Source organism: Triturus cristatus, chromosome 3_1 (genome assembly GCF_964204655.1).
Source record: "Triturus cristatus chromosome 3_1, aTriCri1.1, whole genome shotgun sequence".
Lineage (NCBI taxonomy): Eukaryota > Metazoa > Chordata > Amphibia > Caudata > Salamandridae > Triturus > Triturus cristatus.
Genome location: NC_140583.1, coordinates 643,125,515 through 643,148,998, shown reverse-complemented (window position 1 = coordinate 643,148,998; position 23,484 = coordinate 643,125,515). Strand labels below are relative to the sequence as shown.

Here is a 23,484-nt window from a genome sequence, read left to right as displayed (position 1 = left end):
AGTAAGGACTCCGGATTGGGTTGTGGCATTGGGGTGAAGACACGAAACGGTAACGAGCTATGCCCGGAAAAAGATGCTGGGGAGCAGACTGGTCAGCTTGGTTTGCAGCGACCAATCGGCGAGGCGCCCCTGGGTGCGCCACATGGTTAAAAGGGTGTGGGGCTCCCCCCTCCCAAGAGTCATGTGCCTTCCCCTCTGATTGTTCCCCCGAGGATTAAACAGTTGATAGGGTTCATCTGTGCAGCTGTCCTTAGACAGCATTGGTCTTTTCGATAGCACTGCTGTTTGTAATTAATACATGAAAAAGATTTATATATAAAATAACTGTACATTAGGCATTTATTTTATTATTTTCCAAAGAATAACATTCAACAGTATTGGCAGTTGTTGTGTTTTTTAGATCTGTCTTGTACAGCTAATGTTTAAGTGCACAGTTGTTAAATAAGTTAGAATTTTAGAAATGTTATTTTTTTTCCTCTTGCCTCAATTTGCTGTGGTTATGAGGACAAGTTTCTCTCATAAACTGTATAACTATTATATTTTTGCAGTGTTATACCTACAGTTGTGGTTAATTGAGTGAGGTCAGATGAGGCCAGTCTGACCACTCTGGTCTACCCATCTCGCATTTCCGTCTTCAGACAATAGCACTCTATGGCTCCAAGTGTCTTTATGGTACATGAGAGCCACAAAAGAACAGTGCTACTTCCTTTCCAAAGTTTTTACAACTCCTTCCTTAACGATTCTAGACTTCCCTATCACCAAGTTTCACCTCCACCTTCCTTCCTCTACCAGAAGCTCTCTCTGTGACATCTCTCTCACTCTTTTGCTCTATGCTCCTGAACGATTCATGTAAAACATAGTAGTTAGACGGCGGTAGGTCTGTAGAGGAGTGAGGGAGTGTTAACTTGGCGGAGGAGCACAAGAAAGGGAAATGATGAAATGACAGAACTGTTTAGTGCTTGTAAAAGATAGTTTACTGGTTAGATTTCTCCAGCACACAGTACCCGATGGTTCCGTCTCGATAAGTAACCTTATGTCTACGAACAGTGTGGATCAGAATTCCCACATGGAATTTCGCATCACAATATCATATTCTGAATGTGGCAGCATTGGACCCAAGTTTACGGGCTGAAAATTCTGGTCTTGGGCAAAAGGCGTATTGCAGCCGGGACCTTTTCCCAGACCACGCCCTACCCGCGGCCATGTAATGGTAATGCTGCCCACCCCCAAGTGCCAATTTTAATTCTCTCCCCACCATCCCAAACACTAATACTCCCTCCCTCCCCACTGTCGAGCTTGGCAGAATCTCAGTGTTAGCAGGTGGTATAAGTCTGCATTAAACCTCGCAAAAATCGTGTAATTCCTTGCTAAATACCAGCTGGAAAAAACACTTCCACGCAGCTATTCCGATTCTGTGACGTCTAGCCAATGACTCTCGGAACTCCATGCAGAGATTCTGAGCAGTGTTGGTAACACCTACCGCCTGGAATCTGAGCTGTGAATCCCGCGTTAAATGTAATTGAGGCGCAAGTATCTGATGAACTCGGTAGAGCAGTGGTCACTTTAGCACTTGGTAAAGACATGGCATCCTACATTTTAGCACACAGTTCCATGACCCTACTCCATCATTTGCATTTCTGATTTTTGAAGGCCCTCCTTTTAAATAGAATACATTGTAGGTCTGATTCATATTGGAGAAGTCCACCAACATTAATCACCTTTTCTCTCTAACTTGCTTCCAACAGAAATACAAGAAGTACTTTGCTCTGACTTTTCTGGGCTCTATCCTGTGGATTGCTATTTTCTCCTACCTCATGGTGTGGTGGGCTCACCAGGTAAGTCAACACTTGTAGCAACTGTGGACCATTCTTTGGGCCTTATATGCTTTAGAAGCCAGGCTTTAAGGCAGCATGCGATGCATGTTACAATCACAGAGGACAAGTCACAGAGTCATACAGTGTCTGTAGAAAAGACCTCAGTCTGCCTACCCTCCTGATGCCACCTATTGCAGCATCAGATGCTTCTATTACATCTTCAGCTTTACAGTGATTCTCCCACAGCTTATGCTGCCTTTTGCAACCAAGAGCCTTTTTCGATGTATATTTGCTACATATTACATTCATCCCCTGAATTACAACAACTGCCACGTTCCAAGTTGAAGCCAGTTCAGGGGGGTTGGCACTCTGATCGTCCTTTCTACATATCAGGCATCAGCTCACACACCAGTGCATTGACATAACATTTGTCTTATGTATTGAAAATACTGTAGAAGCTCTGGTTTCCAGTGAATTTCTTTATACCAACCTTCAGATTGATGTTATGGCTCCAGTCAACGTGCCACCCAAATAAAGCTTCCAGCCAACGTGTTTCATATTGTGGGTATTTTAACCCACCGCTGCATAAGGGCAAGCAATCAAGCTGGGAAGCCCAGGGGAGGGGATGTGGTCCGTCGGCTAGACTGCCGACTTTGGTGCTGGAAACCAGGGTTCGAGCCTCGGGGGTCGCATCCACATCCTGTGATTCTGGGCAAATCACTTAATCTCCCCGTCCCTGAATGTGTAATGTAAATATGGTGCTCTAGTAAAGCGCTCCAATACCTTCGGGTTGAGTTCACACTATATAAATATGCAAAAAAAAAAAGTAAGCAGTACAGCCAGCTGCCGAGAGCTTGACCGAGTGTCAAAAGACCTGAACCGGAGTTATAAGCCTGAGCCACAGACTAGGGCCTGTAACAAGGAAGAGGGTGTTTACAACCAGTAAAGTCCGAGACAGAAGGGCTATAAAGCTATTAAAACATTCCACCCACTGAGAATAGAACGTTATAAGTCAGAAAGGGAGAAGCAGAAAGACAGCCCTTGGAATATTGGAGAAGGCGGCTTTTATCAACCATTATTAGCCCTCGGCCACTTCATTGTCTTCAATGGAGCTCCCAACATCCCAGTGTTCTAATTATGTGCAAGTTTGGACTTAAAATAAGAAAATTCCAGTAACAACGTCCTCCAACAGATTACCATACGAGTCCATTGACTAGTGGTGACCCTCGGTGGATCTGGAGTGTAAGATTGATTTGATGTCAAGGGACTGATGTGTGAGCTCATGCTTAAGTAGTATCTGGAACCTTGGAGTTCTGACTTGGAGGGTTTTGGGGTGGCTGCCCTCCCTCTCACTGTTTAATTATATAACAATACATTGACTGTTGCTGTACATGAGTTGAGGTGTGAGCAGCTAATCCTCTTGCTATCCTTGCTTACTCTCCTTCATACATCATAGGTTTTCAGCCCTTGCTCTACCTAGGTTGGAACTTGGAAAACACATGGGGCAGCTGGAGGGAACTGGTTCACCTCTGTGCAAAAAGGTTTTTTTAGGAGATAATTTCCCAAAGACTGTGTTTTTTTTCAACTCCAGTCTCCCTTAGTCCTCTACAATTCCAAAACCTTTCTGATCCCAAAACACTCACAGCATCTTTTGAATTATTTGGGACCACAGACCCCTTGCCTGGTTTACCTCCATGCATTGTCAGTTTCAGGGCTGGAAGGAAAAGTAAACTTCAGAGAAAGAGCACAGCTACAGATTGGCTATAGTCAATGGCATGCGATTTGGACTCACCATGCTTCCATAACTGATACATGGTGTTAGACCCAACATTGAGGCGCCAGTTATGGGAGCATTGTGATTTTTCATGTGTCATTGCTAAGCTAATTCTGTCCTGGGGACCACAACTTTTCCTGAGGAGAGTAAATTAAGGTTCCTGGCCCTTCTGAGGTGCACCTACACACGCTTTGCTGTAAGCTATTTATATATTTCTTCTGACCACTCCCACAATATTCAAACCGCTGTGCTTTTTAGCCAGAGATTGTCCTCTCTAAGAATGGGGGCTTCTAGCTTTTGTGGCATATTGCATATTTTCATTAAGGAACGCTTGCTTGAGTGTTCTTCATTGTGTTACTTGAAACATTAGTGGCTTAAAAAATGGTCTTTCTGCCTCCATTTTGTGCCTATTGTTAAAATTGAACAAGCTGATATCATACTCCGAAAGACACAACCTTTCTATGGATCTGAAGGTTTTAACGTGAATTGAGTAACTTCTTGGCAATGCATACCACCAGAAAACTGTAAATACAAATGTCTAAAATGAAAGTGAAAGATGATAAGATAACCATAGAAAGTAACTCAGATACCCTTACCCCTAATCCCACTGGAATTTACATTAGATATATTAACATATCGTAAAAGTATTTAACGTACAAATACTTTGAGGCGGACGTTAACTTGTTACACATATATTTTAATTTGTTTTTTTGTATAAAATACATTAAAATGGCCATGTTAGTTGGAGTGAATAATGTAAAAAATAGATCAAGTGAACATAACATGGAATGTTTAAGATTTTTCATATATGTTTAGGCTTTACTATGGGCACATCTAAAGAAGTAATACCCACAGACCCACCAGAAACGTTAGGCAAATCGGAATTATGGTACCAATCAATATGCCAGTCCTCCTTACTGTCAGTGATCACCAAGCTCCTTAAGGGAGAAAAATGACAGTATTCATTCCCTCTCAGCCAGCTATTCGCCCAGTAGCCAATCCGCTTCAGATAGTCAATATCAACGAATCTCTCCATCAGCAGATTTAATAACATAGCAGCCAGTGTTCTGTACAAGTAATGTCCTCCTGAGCAGCTAGGGTTGTGCTAAATCAACGACTCCACTGGCTACTACTAATTAGCAGGACTAATGATATGTTGGCTGCTCTAAAACATTTACAAACACCGAGATGCACCTCAAATGACAGGATCGTATATGACAAAGGTTGTGTCTTAAAGTGCTGTCCCGCACCAAGACATTCTGACTGTTTCGCCAAAATAAAATGGCGCCTGAAGTGGAAGTGCAGAGTGCGGGCCGACACCCGCAACCTTCCAATGTGCATAATTGTCACCTCCGGTCCTGACATAGAATTATGTCACAGCTGTGAATACAGACCATGTTACCAGAACTTGTATCATAGAAATTGAAATAGGACAAAATCAGCGCTACTCAGGAAACAGAAAGAAAAGGCTATTGTAAGCAAACCCAGCAATACCTAAACAGTGCAGCTAGACTACCTAAAGTGACAAAGACTGTCAGGCACCCAGTACAAGCAAATAATCTACACCACTGAAAGAATAACGAAATAATTGGGAAAGGGAAAGTAATTGTTATTAATTATTAGTCAATGCAATCGATTAAAATTAGAGCAATCGGTGATTACGACTGTACAAGACAATATTGATGTAACTCAGCTGTGTATGTGGTGACAAGATGAACATGGATGTGCAAAATGAGTCTACCACAATGTGATAATGTCAGAAATATATATATATAAATATCATGAAATTTCCAGCAATGTAATATGCAACAATAAAGCCAATTTTCCTGTGAAAAGTTGCTAGAAAAAGTATGGTGGCCTTAAGGTCTCATGTTGTTAACACCTTAACACCTTTAAAACAACTTGGGTTGAATGATATACCTTATGACCCATACTAATGGAGGGATAGATTAGTACATTAATGTAGAATTCTTTTTTAATAATTACACATAGCAAAATGTCCTTCTTAGATTTATAAACCATATTTAAGGTTAAATCATCAGAATGGTCTATAAAGCATTGTAAATAAAACATCTTAACTGCTTAAGGAATAGATTCCTTACAACAAACAGTATCACAGGAAAGCCACAGTTATTTCCTGACTCAAGAAAATGAATATTGACACAAAGCCTTAATATACTTTTACCCTTGACTGGACCCCATCATCACTACCATCACTGTGCAGCCACCACCAACCAAACTTTCACCACTAAATCTGTAGAGCTCACTGCCACTCCTACCCTCTTTCCAAGCAACTGAACAAATGCTGCTGTTTAAGTACCTACTGGTCACCTACCTCTTCAAATATGAGTCTGCCAATTGACACTCTGGAAAAGTGCATGGAACTCCAATTGCTGTTACAGCACAAGGTTATGGACACCATATATAGCACATGTGATGCACACAAGACTTCAACTGAGGCTACTGTACCCACATTTAATGATGTGCAAGACACGGCGTCTGGGACTGCAACACTGCGTGCTCATGATGTGCATGAGCATTCAACGTCCACCCAGATGATGACCACAGGGCACCACCTGATAACAAAACCAGATCCTCCCAATTGACAGAAAACGAATCTGAGACTTCATCCTAACATGAATTTCCAACACCGGACATCAAATGTTACAAAACGCCACTATCATACTATACACCAAAATCTTAACATTCAACCTTCATCGCGACAGGGTTGCCCCTTGTCGCCGCTCCTGTTTGCATTGGCCTTGGAACCCCTGGCGGAGTGGCTGCGGTGGCACCCTTCCATCCGTGGTCTCCGTTGGACCCCTGAGTATGAGGACCGCGTGTCCCTCTACGCTGACGATATCCTTTTGTACCTAGCCTCCCCGCGCAAATCACTGATTGTCCTGGTTGATGTCCTGCGCTCCTTTGGCCGTAACTCAGGCCTTGTCATCAACTGGGCTAAATCATGTGTCTATGTGCTTTCCGGGGAGGCTCCCGTCCTCCCGCGGGGATGTCCGATCCAGATTGCCTCGCAGGGGTTTCGGTACCTGGGTGTCTATATCACGCTGGACCCGGCGGCCCGCTACGAGCGAAACTTGCTTCCCCCCCTCCAGCGCTTGAAGGAGGACGTCGCGCGCTGGCGGCACCTGCCGCTTTCGCCGCTCGGCATTGTTTAAGATGATGTCGTTGCCGCGCTTCCTGTACGCTCTCCAGAACACTATGGACCTAGTCCCGGCGCGCTACTTCCGTGAGGTGGAGAGTCTACAGCGCCGCCTGTTCTGGGACGGGAGGCCGCGTATAGCCCTGGCGAAGTTGACGCTCCCGTGGTATGACGGGGGGATTGCCCTCCCGGACATTAAGCGGTATTACTGGGCCTCCCAGCTAGCTGCAATTAATCACGGCCTCTATGGGCCCGCCTTGAACCCGGCATTTGAAATGGACAAGATGCTCCTGCCCGGTGGCGACTACAATCGAGCACTCTACTCTGGCGCGCCGGATCCCCGCTTGACGGGGCCCACGCGTGTCATGGTGCGGGTGTGGCACGCGGCCAATGCAGCTATGGGGTGGAAGGACCGTTTGACCCGGGCGTCGCCGTTGTATGCGCCTCAGCGGTTGGGCTCCCTGTGGACCTCGAAGGGCTTCGAGAAGTGGGACACGATTGGCATCAGTAAAGTGGGGGACCTCTGGACGAGAGGGGGATTTAAAACATTCGAGACGCTGCAGACGGAGTTTCAGCTGCAGGGCAGTGAATACTTTCGGTACTTGCAGGTCCGTCATGCGCTGGGCTCCGTCTTCCCAGACGCCGCCTCCATCCCGGAGTCTTCCCCCCTGGAGGATAGAGTGCTGGATGGCCACGTTCCGGATAGCACGATCTCCCTCATTTACAAAAAATTGATTAATGACCGCTCGGGCCTGCTGACCGGCTTCCGTGAGGCTTGGGTTGCCGACGGGCTGGAGTTGGACGACGAAGACTGGATTTCCGCGGTGGCCTCTCCGAAGGAGGTGGCCATACCGGCTCGCCTTCGCTTCGTCCAGCTTAAGATACTCCACCGGGTTTACATGACGGGGCCAAGGCTTCTGCGTATGGGTTATGCTGAGGATGGGTTGTGTAAGCGTGGGTGTGGTGCTTTGGCGACTTTTTTGCATATTTTGTGGGAATGCCCGAAGGTGGAGCGATTCTGGCGTGGTGTGCATGAGGTCCTGCGTCTGGTTACACATGTCGCACTGTTGCCTGAAGCGAGGAGATGCTTGCTGAATGTGTGGGAACCAACTGATTACTCGGTTCCGCAGACGCGATGGGTGACTCTGGGATATATGATAGCTAAGCGTGACATCACTCAACTGTGGGGATCCCAGCGGCCCCCGGCGGTGTCGGCCTGGAAAGAACATATGGATTGGTGCATGTTCCGAGAAAAGGTGGTGTATGTGGCGAGGGGCAAGCCTGGGGCGTGGGTGAAAATATGGGGCCCCTGGAACGCCTACCGCGGGGGTATTTGCGAGCCACCACTGCTGCCTGCTGCCTCACCGGCTCCGTCCCCCTAGTTGACCCCCTCCCCCAGCCCCGGGCACAGAGTTCCCCCAGTCCTGGACTTGTTTCCCTTCCCCCTCTTCAGATTCCTGTGGATGGTCGGGGTCCCTCATTCGAGGAGCACGTGTGATTACCTTCGATTGCGGGTTGCCTTGCGGGTGTGTTTTTCTATGTTGTTGCGTGTGTATAAAACGAAACCGTATTGTGGGCTTAGAGTCATGTGGCCCACGTCGTTGATGTCTCCTGATTTGCTTCTCTGTAACGCCAAGTGCCCTTTTGTAAGTTTGTCAGGTGCTCCTGTCACTCTAGCGGCCGGCCGGAAGGTTGTAGGCCCATACTTGTATATACTTGAGATTGCAATAAACGGTTTCAAAAAAAAAAAACAAAAAAAAAAAACGAAAAAAAAAAAACATTCAACCTTCATGATATCTATAGGGCGCAATCTTAAGCTGCCACAAAAACACACTCGTGCTCTAGAGACTACAGCGAAGAAAATAAACTCTCTCTCGAGGACGTTAATGAGACTGCAAATAAGGCTTCACCATTCAACCTTGATGGTGTAAATAGATCTGCATCCGAGGCTGTGACCCACCATCCTTTTGATGTACATGTGACTCCATCTAAATCTACGAGGGCCGAGGGCTATCCTCAAGCTGAAAAGTAACTTGCACTCTGAAAATTTGCTGTGTCTGCAAACTTTGATGCTGTTTAGCGTGGCAGCAGTGCTAATTGATAATGTCATTGTTATAATTTGTCACGTGGTACATTCTGGCCACCCCCTGTGCAGTGGTCACGCTTGGAATGTTGACAGGAAGGCAGCCTTGGAATGTGGACGAGGTTGCCTTCACTTGATGTACTGTGTGCCAGCAAGCAGAGGATGCGGTTTACTTTATGACTTAATAAAGATTATAAAGACAATCATTCTGGACAACTTACATCAGCTTGGCGACGAGGAGGACGGGAGCTGGGACAGGGACGGCACTGCATCCTCCCCTGTATGAAATTCAACTTGCTGGCGTGGACGAGAGCCTGGAAAGATTCTTGGAAGAAGCCTACTTACAAGGAACGGGCAGGCATCGTCGTTGATGGTGAGGCGTTCAGGATTGTGGAAGTGACAGTGCTATATTTAGCTCCGGGTCCGCTACCCCGAGTCTATGGGGGTGTGAAGATAATGAGAGCGTGCGAGTGGCTTTGTGCTGAAAGGAGCGGTCTGGTGAAAGGACCTGGAACCATTTAAAACCGCAGAATTTTCTCTCGCATTTAAAGAGAGAAGTGGTTGTGTTCTGTCAAAAAGAAAAACGGTCCGGAAGAACGTTCTGAGACTTTTGCCTACTGGGTGTTATCAGGCATCTGAATTAAGAAGCGCCACAACGACGGACAGCGTTGTCGTCGTGTGCTCAGGGGCAGCGCCGTGGATGGACAGCTGAGTGAGCTATTGGGGGCGTTTGCAGGTTTGCGAGTATCCCCGACATCAAGAGCGCCGCCACGGTTGAGGGCTCACATGTTGAAAGATATGGTGAAGATCGTGAGGCGGTATTCTCTGGTCCGGGAGTCCCTGGCCTGTAGTGCTCCTGCCGCAGCGCTGTTTGGCGAAGACACGAGAGTGAAGATCTCCCGGCATCGGAGTCTCCTGTAGGTAGCGCGTTGTTTTCAGAGCTGCCTGGCCAAGTGGCAGCGATATTCATTTTAGCAGCAACAGGAGGGGCAGTATCCTGACAGAGGCGATCTTACCTCGTATGTGGAGAGGCGCTCAGCCGGAGCGCGCTGCGTGACGGGGCTCCTTGAAAGCGGACGAACTCTCCCTGTTCACGGAGCGTTTAAGTGCAATGGGAAAGAGTTTTGGGTTAAAGGAGGCAGCGTAAGAAGAGCCTGAGTTCCAGCCCGACGCTCTCCTCAGAAATTGGAAGGTGAAGATCACCTCACAGACTCGACTTCAAACACCGGTTGGGCTGCCACAGGAAGAGTGTCATAGCCTCCCCAGAGGAACTTTGGGAGATTGACACCAAAAATAGAAAGAGGACTGACTTGGTGGTAAAAGAAAAAAAAAAAGAGAAGTGATTACGAAGTTACACAAGGAGCAACTAGGTTGCTTATGCAGAGTTAAAGGTATAGCTAGGTGGTACTGTATTGCTAGAGTGTAGGAAAATTTGCATTTTATACTCTTAGCAGATTCTTTCACACTTTTCCTCAGGATAGTCACTTTACTGTTCCTGCATCCATATTGAGAGCATTTGCTTGCCACTTTATGGTAATACATCAGTGAGTTGCAACTCCCACACCATGGCAGGGGCAGGGATGAGTCAGCCGCCTCCATTTCTAAATGAGCTTGGGGAACCGGATATTCCTTGGAAAAGATGGGAAGGAATTTTCAAGTCATATCTGATAGCCATTGGGGGCGGGAATTTTTCAAACGTAAGGAAACAACATATTCTATTGCATAATTTGGGTATACAGGGCAGGAAGGTTTTTGAGGCTATAACAGGTAGACTGGTGGACGATGAAGTTCGTGATGAGGATGAAGGGGTTGATGTGTATGAATATACCTTACGAAAGCTAGAAGCACATTTCAAAGTTAAAATAAATGTGGTGCTGGAAAGGCACAAATTTTTCCAAAGAATTCAAAGGAAAGAGGAGAAGGTGTCATCGTACATAGCGTTATTGAGAGGAATGGCAGCCACATGTGAGTTTGGGGCGCTTACGGACTCTCTTATTAGAGACCAATTGGTGAGATGCACTAATGAGGAGAAGGTTCAGGAAGAATTGCTCACCAGAAATCCAGACTTGGAGGAAGCCATTAGTATCGCTAAAGGGTTGGAACATACAGCACAGTGTATGAGAGAGATAAAGGTTTCTGAGGGGGCCAAGGAAAAAGGAGTTGTGAAAGACACTGCGAACGGGGAGGCAGTATGTAAGGTTGAGAATAGGAACAAAGAGAGCTTTGGCAATAGAGTTGAAGGCCTGAAGTGTTTTAGGTGTGGAAATTACAATCACTTAGCAAATAATTGGCGCTGCCCTGCCAGAAATGTAATATGCAGGAAGTGCAACAAGAAGGGACATTTTTCTAAGGTATGCAATGTGAGTAATAATAAGGTTCATGTGGTTGAACACAAGGAGGTGGATGAAGAAGAAGAGAAAAGTTTTATTTTCCAGATTGAGGATGAGTGCAAGGATGAAAAGACACGGTATCCTACCTGTGAGATAGGACTGGATGGCGAAAAGTTCAAGGTGTATGCAGACTCATGCTCCCCTTTCACTCTAGTGGACAAGAGCATGTTCAATGAGAAATTTTCTAAACATAACCTCAAACTAGAGATTGCTGACATAGCTCCAACGGGTTACAATAGGGTACCCATACCGTTGGAGGGGATGATAAGAATGAGAATTTCTTTTAAAGACAGGCACACAGTAGGGAAGTTTATGTAACCAAGGAGGGCTCAAGTCTATTAGGGTGGAAACATCAGAAGGAATTGGGTATTAAACTCGATCCCAATAACCAGGAGCAGGTACTTTTGATTGATCCACCAGTTGTAGGGTCAAATTTAGTGAAGGATTTCCCCAAAGTGTTCAGTGAAAAGTTGGGGGTACTAAAAAATTACATGCATAAGATTGAGCTGAAGGAGGGAGCAACACCGGTGGTGCACAAAACAGGATCGATCCCTTTATTGATGAGAGAACCCTTACGATTGGAATTGAGGAAATTGGTTGAGCAAGGGGTCATACAAGAGATCGAATGTGCAGCATGGTTGGCACCCATTGCCGAGCAAGGATGGAGGGAAGAGCATCAGGCTATGTGTGGATCTCAGGACATTGAATGCTAACATTGTGGTGGACAGGCACCCCGTACCCAGGATACATGAGATGTTGAGCACGCTGCAAGGCGCTAAGTTTTTCAGTGTGCTTGATCTCTCATCGGCCTACCACCAAATCAAACTCCATCCTGATTCACAACCGTTGACAGCGTTTACCACACCATTTGGCAATTATAAATTTTTAAGAATGCCATTTGGGATGGCGTCAGCGGCCTCAGCATTTCAAAGGGTGATGCAGCATGTTTTGAGAGATTGTCCTAAATCAATGTGTTTTCAGGACGACATTTTGATTTATGGATCAACTGAAAATGAACATAATTCGAATGCAGAGAATGTACTTAAGAGGTTAAGGGATGTAGGATTTACAACGAAAGAGAGCAAATGTAAAGTGGGTGTAACCTCAGTAGATTATCTGGGGCACACCATTTCTGAGGAGGGGATAAAACCCAAAATTGATCTGGTAGAAGCAGTAAGAAGAGCACCTACGCCATCAAGCAAAGAGGAAGTTCTATCGTTCTTGGGCCTAGCGGAATACATGGCTAAATTCATTAAGAACTTTGCAATGTTAGCAAATCCCCTAAGAGAAATCTTAAAGAAAGACGTGCCGTTTGCTTGGGAGAGAAGTCAGGAACAAGCGAAAACATAAAGGAGGCAATAGTGTCAGCACCATACATAGGCAACTTTGATGTAAACAAGGACACTATTATAACTACTGATGCGAGTGGTAAGGATATAGGCGCCATGCTTTCACAAAGGAGGGGTAGCGAGGTGAAAGTGGTGGCTTTTGCTTCAAGGTCTTTATCGGGAGCAGAGTCCAATTACTCTACGATAGAGAAGGAGGCGTTGGCGGTGTATTGGGCAATCAGACATTTCAGTTTCTTTGTGTGGGCATTGCCATTCGAAGTATGCACGGACCATAAACCATTAGTCTTCTTGTTTGGCAGCAAGGTCTTAGAAAACATGACTCCCCGCATAGCAAAATGGGTCCTAGCTTTGCAAGGCTACAATTTCAAGACAATATATGTCCCGGGCCAACAGAACAAAGTAGCTGATTTTTTATCAAGGGCCCCAGTGATAAGACAAGACGAAGAAGTCTGGAGCAGTGAGGGAATCCTTGAGGTGAAACTCCCTGCAATGACAAAAGGTCAGTGGGACTACCACATGGAACAGGACACTACCCTCAACAAGTTGAAAACATGGGTAATCAAAGGGTGGCCTATGAAATGCAAAACTCTACCAGAAGACCTTCATCCGTATTGGAATGTACGGAATGAACTGTCCATAGTAGTAGGGTACCTACTCAAGTCAGGCAGAATAGTTCCCCCAGAAGGGTTAAGAGGACAGATCATCGATCTCACCCATGAGGGGCACCTCAGTAGGAGCCTATGCAAGGCGAGATTGAGATCGGAATATTGGTTCCCAGGAATGGATGTACACATGGAGGAGAAGGTGAAGGATTGTTATGCGTGTGGAGTAAGTGATAAAGCAAGATGTATCAGGCGATCTCCACTTGTTCCGGTGGAGATCCCACGGTCTACATGGGACAAATTGGGATTTGACATCACTGGCCCCATAAAGGCTAAGGGACCACAACAATGGTACATCTTAGTGCTTGTAGACTACTACTCTAACTGGATCACGCACAAGTTTGTGAGCAACATCAACACTAGATCGTTGATTGAATTTTTTAATGAAGTGTTTTCAAAGGAGGGTATACCCTCCACCTTGATCACAGACAATGGGGTTCAATTGGTGTCGGAGGAAATGAGGGAATATCTTAAGGACATGTCCATAACGCACATACGCACCCCATTGTACTGCCTGAATGCTGAAAGAGTGCATCCAACTAGCAGTGAAAGCAGGGGCTCCTATTGAAGTAGCGCTGAGAGATATGCTTTGGTCCTACCACACAACACCTAGCCTCTCCACGGGGCATACACCATTTGAACTATTGAGAGGAAGGAAGGCAGGTTCCAAACTATCCCCTAACTGGATGATCCCCAAGGACCCCGTGGTGATCGATCAGGAGGAAATCAGTAAGAAAATTGACACAAGACAAAAGAGATATAAAGAGTGGTATGACAGAAAATGGGGGGTGCGGGAAAGACCCTTCAGCGAGGGACAAAGTGTGGTGATCAGGAAACCAGTGAACCTAGGGGGTAAAGAGGACAGGTACTACGCCCCAGGGAAAATAAGAGAGGTCAAAAGAAATGTGGTCATCTTGGAAGATGGGAAAAAGTGGAGCATGGACCGGGTAGCCATAGGTCCGAGGGAGACTGACCAAGAGGGAGACAGCAGGTCTCAGGTTCAGAGTTCCAGAGCAGAAGTGGCTCAAGAGGGAAGGGAACTGAGGCACCACAATCCCCCGAGGTGGCACAAAGAATTTCAAATGGGTTGAACGTGTATCAGCATAGTCAGTTGTTTGTAGTTTAGGGGTTATCTTACAGGGTATTGTACACCTCTGCTCACAGCTTAACCTAGACGTTCCGTTGGTTACAGTACCTCTTCTTTAAGGAGGGAGATGTGTTATAATTTGTCACGTGGTACATTCCGGCCACCCCCTTATTCCCCTGTGCAGTGGTCACGCTTAGAATGTTGACAGGAAGGCAGCCTTGGAATGTTGACGAGGTTGCCTTCACTTGATGTACTGTGTGCCAGCAAGCAGAAGATGCGGTTTACTTTATGACTTAATAAAGATTATAAAGACAATCATTCTGGACGACTTACTTCAGTCATTATATGAAAACTAAATAATAAAACCAATAATTAACTAATGTCAAAAGTTTGTTCATATGAACTCTCGTCAAAGAGTCCAATCTCTTAAGACGAGACCAGTTCTGCATGCTGGCCCCAAGTCATGGGCAGGTATATCCAAACTAAATAGCAAGTCTGTGGAAAAATGTCAATTTGTAGTTTGGTTGATTCATTTACTTCAATCTATTGAGCTTTTTTTTATAGGTAGGTGAAACAGTGGGGATTTCAGAAGAAATTATGGGCTTGACCATCCTGGCAGCAGGTACCTCAATACCTGACCTTATCACTAGTGTGATCGTCGCCCGTAAAGGCTTGGGGGACATGGCGGTTTCCAGCTCTGTGGGTAGCAACATCTTTGATATCACAGTTGGGTGAGTATGAAGCATTGCTGCATGAAAAGTGAGAGACATATAAAGTGTCTATCCACCCATGTATGTAATACATGTTTGTGCATCTAAAGGATGTTGTTCATGTGTGGGTGCATGTTTCATTTTGTGTCATTGAATAAGTATTTTTGTAAGATTAGCATGTCCTACATGCCACCATTACCTTGTAGTTGAAACTGGAGTAATTGCTGAAAAGTCGCATCTCTTTCTTCACCTCTGTTTCTGGCCAGAAATCAGTCCTTAGAGAGCCTACAATTTCAATAGAAACATCACTGCGATCAACAGAAAGGTAATTTTCAGCACCACAATTGCATTGTAAAAGTCATATTCTTTTTGGGGGTTTATTTCCAGTAGCAAACGGGGTGCTCAGCATGCAGAGAATGCCATTTAAATTTTGCTCATGTTCTCTTGTAATATGTCAAACTATGTGAACTGTGTTTAATATGCCCACTGTTTGCCATGAGACCATGATCTGACCAAATCCAAGAACGTCTAATCAAAAAAATCTACTAAAGTTCCAGTTGAAAGTGTGACTTTAACACAAATGCTCGTTCACCTCAGAGACAGCAGGAAAGGATCCCTCCAAAGAAAAAGGATTGGAGTTCTCCTGGACCCCTCCAAATAAGAAATTTGGAGTTTTCCCTTCCACAAGAAGACCATGATAGAGCCAAAATGATGGGGTCACCTGCAAACTGTGATGACCGCCCCAACCCCACCCCTAGAGTCTCCCATAATCACTTGAGTTGCAGGGGCCTGGCCTGAATAGACTGGAGCCTCCCTTGAATGTTCGGAAGCCTCTCTGCGCCAGGGCTGCAGGGGCCTGCGTTACGCCCTTAGCCCCGACTGAGGTAGGGTCACAAGACACCAAAAGAAGACATGTCCAGAAGGTGGTGAAACAGTAGAAAGAACAGATCAATACCTACATGAAGAGGAAGCTTTTCTTTGTATCTCTGGGAACCCCCATCATAAGCACTCACTTGTGCCACTTTTTCTGAGTCTTGCAACCAAAAGAATTTAAACACAGTCTAAAATAATAACCAAACAAAAATCTAGCTATTCTAAACACTTAAACTTCTAATCCACCTTCCAGCCTTGATTTCAGTCTCTGAAAGGTTCCAGGTCCGGCATTCTGTTGTCTGTCTCCAATTGCTAAACAACCTCTCAGGAAGGCAGACTTTCCTCTTGCTGGAAGCTCAGTTTAACCTCTTGGGAGGTTGCATCTTAATGCACTGAAGCCATTTGCCCTTCATGCAAGTGAGTCTCAGGAGAGGCCCTACAGAAGGACACCACAGAAGCACACTGGCACCTCATTGCTTTCCCACCTCTTCCTCCCAATGGGTCAAAACTTAGGAAGAGGAAAAACAACTAGTATCAGAGAAGAGTTGGTTGACCGTTATAGCTTTCTCTTAATTTTATTATGTATGCACCACTTACGCACTTATTTTTATATTAAATACATGTAGTGAGGTGATAAGACTGTGTACGGAAGTGTACAAGAGATTACTTGAAAGGTGGTGCTTAAGTATAAATACGAGTGAAAAGTGTGACTTGCAGTAATATAAAAACGGCGCGTAAATGATTATTTCAACAGATAAGTATAAGTTATGATTGGTTATGGTTGTGTAGTTCAAGGTGTGTTTGGCATAAATGAGATAGAAATAAGTGCACACGTGATGTATAACTAATAAAACTAAGTGATAACTGGAACTGTTGATTTTATAATGATAAGCTTATTTTGGGTTTGTATACCAAACCTAAATGAAGAAATAACGTTTTCCAAACTATAACGGATGTGTAACCTTTGCTTTGTTTGTTGTAAAAAAAAAAAAAAAAAATATATATATATATATATATATATCTACAAACACACACACACACACGCACACACGCACACACACACACACACACACACACACAGTCCAAATCCCCATTCGCAAATACATATGGGTCCAACACAGCTAGGGTTGATTCACAAGTGGATTCAATAACAAAACCAATTTTCTCTGTGCATAGTTCCTGGATTTGTGAAATGCAACAGCAGACGCGTTTCAGCCGGACGACTTTCTTCAGTGCCGGCTTGACCCCGCCTCTGCCTTAAAGGTCTAATACCTCTAGTGACGACTTCACCATGCGCTTTGCTTCGAACCGCTGCATGGCGGTATGCTCATTCCGATGTGAAAGCCCATTAAGTAATTGGGAATTTCAAACACACAGTGGTGTACCAACAATGTTGGCTAACGGACAGCACACCCACAGCTGCAGCCAGTCCCTGTAAATTCGTTGTCACGGTGAGTCCACTCGTGTGCCCCTGTGCCGTAAATGCTGCTTCCTCTCTCCCCTGTCAAAGTAGTGGTGTTTACTGCTGGGAGAGCGACGCGTTGTATTTTCATACCTGCTCCAAATTTGCTGGTTGACGCGTTGCACCACACCGGGAGGGCATGCCGGTAACCAGTGCCGGCGTTACTGGTTAAACATACAGTCCAAATCCCCACTCGCAAATACAAATGGGTACGACACAGCTAGGATTGATTCACAAGTGGATTAAATAGCAAAACCAATTTATATATATATATATATATATATATATATATATATATATATCCTGCTCTCACTCCGTCTTAGTCCCTGCACTCGCGATCGGGTGCTTTCATGCACGGTGACAGAAACCGTGCGGATTCCGAATCCCAAGCTCGTGGCAAAAACACCAGCACTCACAAGAACGCTCCTTTCAGATATTTATTTGAAAGGTTTAACACACACACTAGACGCGTTTCGGCTTGCCGCCTTTGTCAATAGAGGCCGGCGCCAGTTTTCCACAGATTTAAATATCTTTACATTAAGAGACATCAACAAAGGACAACTACACTTGCTTCAGTGAAGGTGTCATCCATCTTAGAATGGGTTCGTAATATGCATTATATTCAAATAAACATAGACATTTTGCCCTGGATGGGCTGTAACAGACTACAAAGAACATAATATAGTCATTGGTTGCATAAAAAACAGAAAACTTTACAATTATGCCCTGGATGGGCTTTGCATCCTATTATATGTTTTCATAATAATTAACCCGATGATCTCTCATTTTTTAGAACAAAAAACAAAAAAACAAAAAGACACAAGACCTTACAGAGTAGAGAATATTATAAATGTACAGCCATTTCTTCCCCACTGTTGAGGCCACCTGGTCTTTTGGTCTGGTTATCAATAATGTGTCGTGATTCCAGTCTGCGTAGTTGCAGCAGTCTGTTACCACCTCTCACATTATTGGGCACTTGGTCCATGCAAAAGAAGCTTAAAAGGTCTCTGTTACTTTGATGGAACATCTCAAAATGCCGTGCCACCGGATAGGTGGGATCTCTGTTTTGTATGGCCCTGAGATGTTCTAAAATTCTGATCTTTGTCGGGTGAATTGTACTGCCAATATATCTCAACCCACACGGACATATCAAACAATATACCGTGTGGGTAGTGTTGCAGTTCATTAGAGTTTTGATTTTCTTCGGTTCCCTCATTCCAGGTACCTTATACTCCAGTGTTTTTTTACTATTCTTACATGCCCTACATTTAAGACATGGGTAGAATCCTGCAAGTTTGCCAAAATGTTGAACTTTACTGTCACTCTCGCAATGGCTTTGGACCAGTATGTTGCGTAGGGATTTAGCTCGTCTAAAAGTGAGTAAGGGAGCTTTCGGCAGATCCTCCCCTATTGTTGGGTCTGATCTCAGGATGTGCCAATGTTTAACAAAGATTTTTCTAATTGCTCCCGCATCCCCAGAGTGATCTGTGATCATCCTCAAGTTATTTTTGGTTCCTTCCATTTGTTTTTTCCTGTCTTTGATCGTACTGTTCTCATCTAGCAACTCTTTTCTGGATTTCTTTTCTTCTTTTAGCATGGCTTCTTCCAGAGTCTCCTGTCTGTACCCTCTCATTTTGAATCTGTTCATGCTCTCCCTTGCTGCTACTGTATAGTCACATGGACGTGTACAGTTTCTTTTAATTCTCAACAATTCCCCGTATGGGATACTTGTTATAGTTTTCCCCGGGTGACAGCTACTCGCGTGTAGTACGGAATTTCCCGCGGTTGGTTTCCTGTGCAACGCAGTGCACAGTCTGCCCCCCTCAGGAAATCACACTTAATAACCAGAAATGCATATATATCCAATATATATATATATATATATATATATATATATATATATATATATTACCTACTGGCGGTCGCCAGTAGGTAGTTATAGTTAGGACCGTGTTTCCATAGGAAATCCGCAACATTCTATTTTGAATAACTTTGGCGCCGATTGACGAATCTTGGCGAAATTTTCAAAATAGGTGGGGCGTTCCGCTCCGCTCCTACCCTACCCTGAAAGTCTCGGGGGGATTCGTCAAGTGGGGGCTGAGAAAAAAGGGGGGTACCAAAACGTGTTTTCCCCATGCATTTTTCCATAGGAACTTTAGTCCAAGCTACAGCCTGAACGGCTGAACAGAATTACTTGAAATTTGGCAGAGAGGTAGTCCTCAGGTCAGGGATGTGCCTTTTGTAGGTCTGGTGTAAATGTGTTCAGTATTTGCTGAGAAAATAGCATTTAAATCAATATATATATCTATAGGCGCGCTCCGTGCGCGTACGGTAAAATGTACCGTACGCGCACGCTGCCGTGCGCGAGCGCGATTCTGATTGGTTGTTAGATCTTAGTAAACATTCGAATCGGTCGAAACCAGGAAGTGTCGGCCGTCACTTTGTCTCTCGCAGTCTGAGGGGGTGAAAAACAAAGGTGGAGAACGTGAAAAGGGGGCAGGGTGGACAGTTCCTGACCCCCTAGCCTTTGTCAGGGGGTCCCAGAAGGACCCCCAAGGGCCAAAATTTCTTTTAATTTTTTTTCGAAAAATCGCGGAGTGCGCGTAGCGTGCGCGTACGGTAGAAACGGAAAAATTCCGCGAACTGCGTAAGGTGGGCGCGCGCACGGTGTGCGAAGTGCACCGTGCACGTACGGTACGTGCACGGTGAAAAACCTTTAAAAAAAAAAAAACCATAACTTAGCATTTAAAAAACCGTACAAATTCACTGAAAAACCATAGGTTTCACACATGTTACAGTTAGCTGGACATTTCACTCGTGAAAAACTATTGAAATTCCCCCGTTATAGTTAGTGCAGGCAACTATAACTCACGCGACCGCAATCCTCTGCTGATGACGTCAGATATTACATCACTGATGACATATGTGTCTTTCTGAAAAAAAAATATTTGTAATATATGTATAGCTAAAGATTAATGGAAGAAGACATGGGTAAATAGGTGTCTAAATACAGTGATGTAATATCTGACGTCATCAGCAGAGGATTGCGGTCGCGTGAGTTATAGTTGCCTGCACTAACTATAACGGGGGAATTTCAATGGTTTTTCACGAGTGAAATGTCCAGCTAACTATAACATGTGTGAAACCTATGGTTTTTTAAGTGAATATATATATATATATATATATATATATATATATATTGCTATGTCAGTGAAAACAAATGGTCCAATAACAAGTCATTTAGGGAAATTTTACTAATAATCACACATTTATATTTAAAAAGCATAAGGGAAATTAGAGTTTATTATCATTGTGATACAAAAGTGACACTAGAAAAACAAGTTTTACTACCTCACAACTACTTTATACATGGAAACAACTTGCATATCTCTTGAGTGTGATTTTACTGCATATATGTGCAGAGTGCAAAATGCTATTTATTACCATTGTTAAAAGTGTGGCCATAAGCAATGATAGGCGAAGCCTTGAAAGAGTCATTATGTCCCTCCCTCCCTCGACAATGGTAGTACATAGCATAATACACTCTTCACATCTGCATATATATTTATGCCATGACATTTTTCATTTGTTTTAACAAATGAAAACTAGCAAGCACTATGTTACATTTGTGCAGAGCATCAAGATTCAGAAACATCTACCCTGTACTATGATAACATGAGATTTGACCTCTGTTGTGTGGTAATACATGTCTGAATCTAGTTTATTGCTGCACTTGCTCCAAATCAGATGTCTTTTACAGCTATGTTTAGTTTAACTAAATATGTGTGTATATCTATATAGAACTCTCTCTCTCTCTCTCTCTCTCTATATATATATATATATATATATATATATATATATATATATATATATATATATATATATATATATAATGTTCCCATTGAGCTTTAAAGAACGTATGCACTTAAATGTGTTCTATTAAGGGATAGATGAGTGCATTAATGTAGAATGTAGAAGGACTACTGATGGCACTGCATACTACAACTTCAGATGACATGCCCATCAGCCTTACGTAGAAGTTGAAGGCCATTGCATTTAGAACACAATGTGCAGACCTGTAATTGCAGGAATAGCTGCCCAACAATGCAAATAATACATTCATCAACATTTTGCAGATCTTTTAAATGTCTTCGTGAAATAAATAAAGGACACAACTAACTCTTTCTCTTCTTTGTACTTGCAGCTTGCCTGTTCCCTGGTTCCTGTTCTCCATGTTTAATGGGTTCAGTCCGGTGGCGGTCAGCAGCAATGGCCTCTTCTGTGCCATAGTCCTCCTCTTCCTCATGCTCCTCTTTGTCATCTTCTCCATCGCCGCCTGCAAATGGAAGATGAACAAGTTCCTGGGGTTCACAATGTTTGTCCTGTACTTTATCTTCCTGATCGTCAGCGTAATGTTGGAGGATCGCATTATTATCTGCCCAATATCGATATGAGGCTTCCAGCGAGTCTCTGAGTAAAGAGCAGACTGACCACTGTCCACTCTTTGCTCCAACCCCATTTCTTCTACAGCTGTAACACAAAGTCAACACCCACTTAGGCACGGATGGAATACAAGAACACAGGCATATGTCTTTGACAAATGCATCTCACCATACTGTTCATTGTCTTGGAATTTGCATCTTTTAAATTAACCCTCACGCTTAGGACAATTGTGGTCAGATTCATCCAGTGCTGGATACAACATAGCTAAGAATGCCATCCTTGGTGTGAAGTACATTGGTTTCATGGGCATCTGCAACATCCCATCTGAGAAGATGCAGATAGTGGTCAAAGGTTCCATTACTGCAACCAGACCGGCCACATATGGACGGAGCTCTCCACAATCGTGCATTCTGGAAATGAACTGTAAGGACAACCCGTAGCCCAGCAAGCACAAGTGGCATGACATTTTGCAGATTGAAATTTCTTATTAAGGCTTCTGGGGGCATGAAATGGCACACTAGTGGTGGAAAGGACTACTGGAGCAGCATGATCTCCATGGCTGAAGGGTTGCCTACCCACCTTACCCCATGTCTAGATATGAGCAAGAACAGCCCTAGCTGTCTTTTGGAGGTGATAAGTCTCTCACCCTCTTGCAGTGACGCCAGGAGAAGAACACTCCAGTAAGGAAAGTAGGACCACAAATAAAAGTGAGGGGGTGTCTAATTACAGAGCAGGTGTAGATTGGCGGTTCCATATATTCGAACTTATAAATGACTGCTCCTCCGGGGGACAGCTGAGGTCTGCACAGGATGGAACCCAGTAGTGGTGAGAGAAAGTAGACTGCCATAAGTATGAGTATAGATCAGCACCTTCAAGAGTTTATCATACTGTCAATCATGGTATTGTTTTTAGAAAAGAAACAAAACAGTACGTTTATGCAAAGTTTACAACACTCAAACTGTCTGCAGTGCTTCTGTGTATCAGCGTGCATAGCTCCAGGTGCAGAGCATACAGATTGCCCGAAGGGATAAGGGGCTGAATTAGTTAATGAATTGATGTGTGACCGACTCACAGTCAATAAAACGCAGTTTGAAAGGAGGCTAGCTGTGTTAGTATTTGACGACTTCATTTTGTTTTTTAACAATGTTCTGTTTGTTGTGGTCAAAAATCAGCCATAGTGTGGCTGGCCTCCATAGGAAGACTTTGACTTCCATAGAAAATTGGGGGAAGAGTCAGCGATGTGTCCAGATTATGTGAATATCAGGAGATTTTCAAACAGGGAGGGGTGGAGACTTGGTCACATGTCTGGGACCAACCGGTTGCAAAATCTCCCGAATATCTTATTGGTAAGTTCACCTGTGGACCTCAGGTGATATTCAATGAGTTGCGACAATGTACAAGACTGGGGTATAGGACATGTCGGTCTGTCAGTGCCTCCCAAGGTAAAGATCCTCGATTGTGTGAAAATACACATACAGAAAGCAGAGAAACGGGTGCCTTCAAGTGTTGTGAGATGCTGGCTCAAGGCCTCTATAATTGGGGGGTGGGTGGGGGGGAGGAGGGATGAAGATTTGGGGATTTTGGAGAAGTCTGTAAAACAAGGGCCCGTCACAGACACAGGGTTTGCTCCGACATGGACATATGCGTGATACTTGGCCAACTTAAATGTGCAGAGGG

At 44.3% G+C, this 23,484-nt stretch overlaps 1 protein-coding gene across 2 annotated transcripts in view; it reads left to right on the top strand.

Moving 5' to 3' along the window:
* Positions 1-22,837, top strand: part of SLC24A1 (solute carrier family 24 member 1) — a 186,326-nt gene extending 163,489 nt beyond the window's left edge. For both annotated transcript variants that reach the window (XM_085646365.1, XM_085646364.1), the window contains 3 exons: positions 1,746-1,835; positions 14,884-15,050; positions 21,569-22,837. In XM_085646365.1, the coding sequence (XP_085502491.1) occupies positions 1,746-1,835; positions 14,884-15,050; positions 21,569-21,818 (507 nt within the window). In that variant the 3' untranslated portion in view covers positions 21,819-22,837. The remainder of the gene's footprint in view (positions 1-1,745; positions 1,836-14,883; positions 15,051-21,568) is intronic.
* Positions 22,838-23,484: the final 647 nt, after the last annotated feature.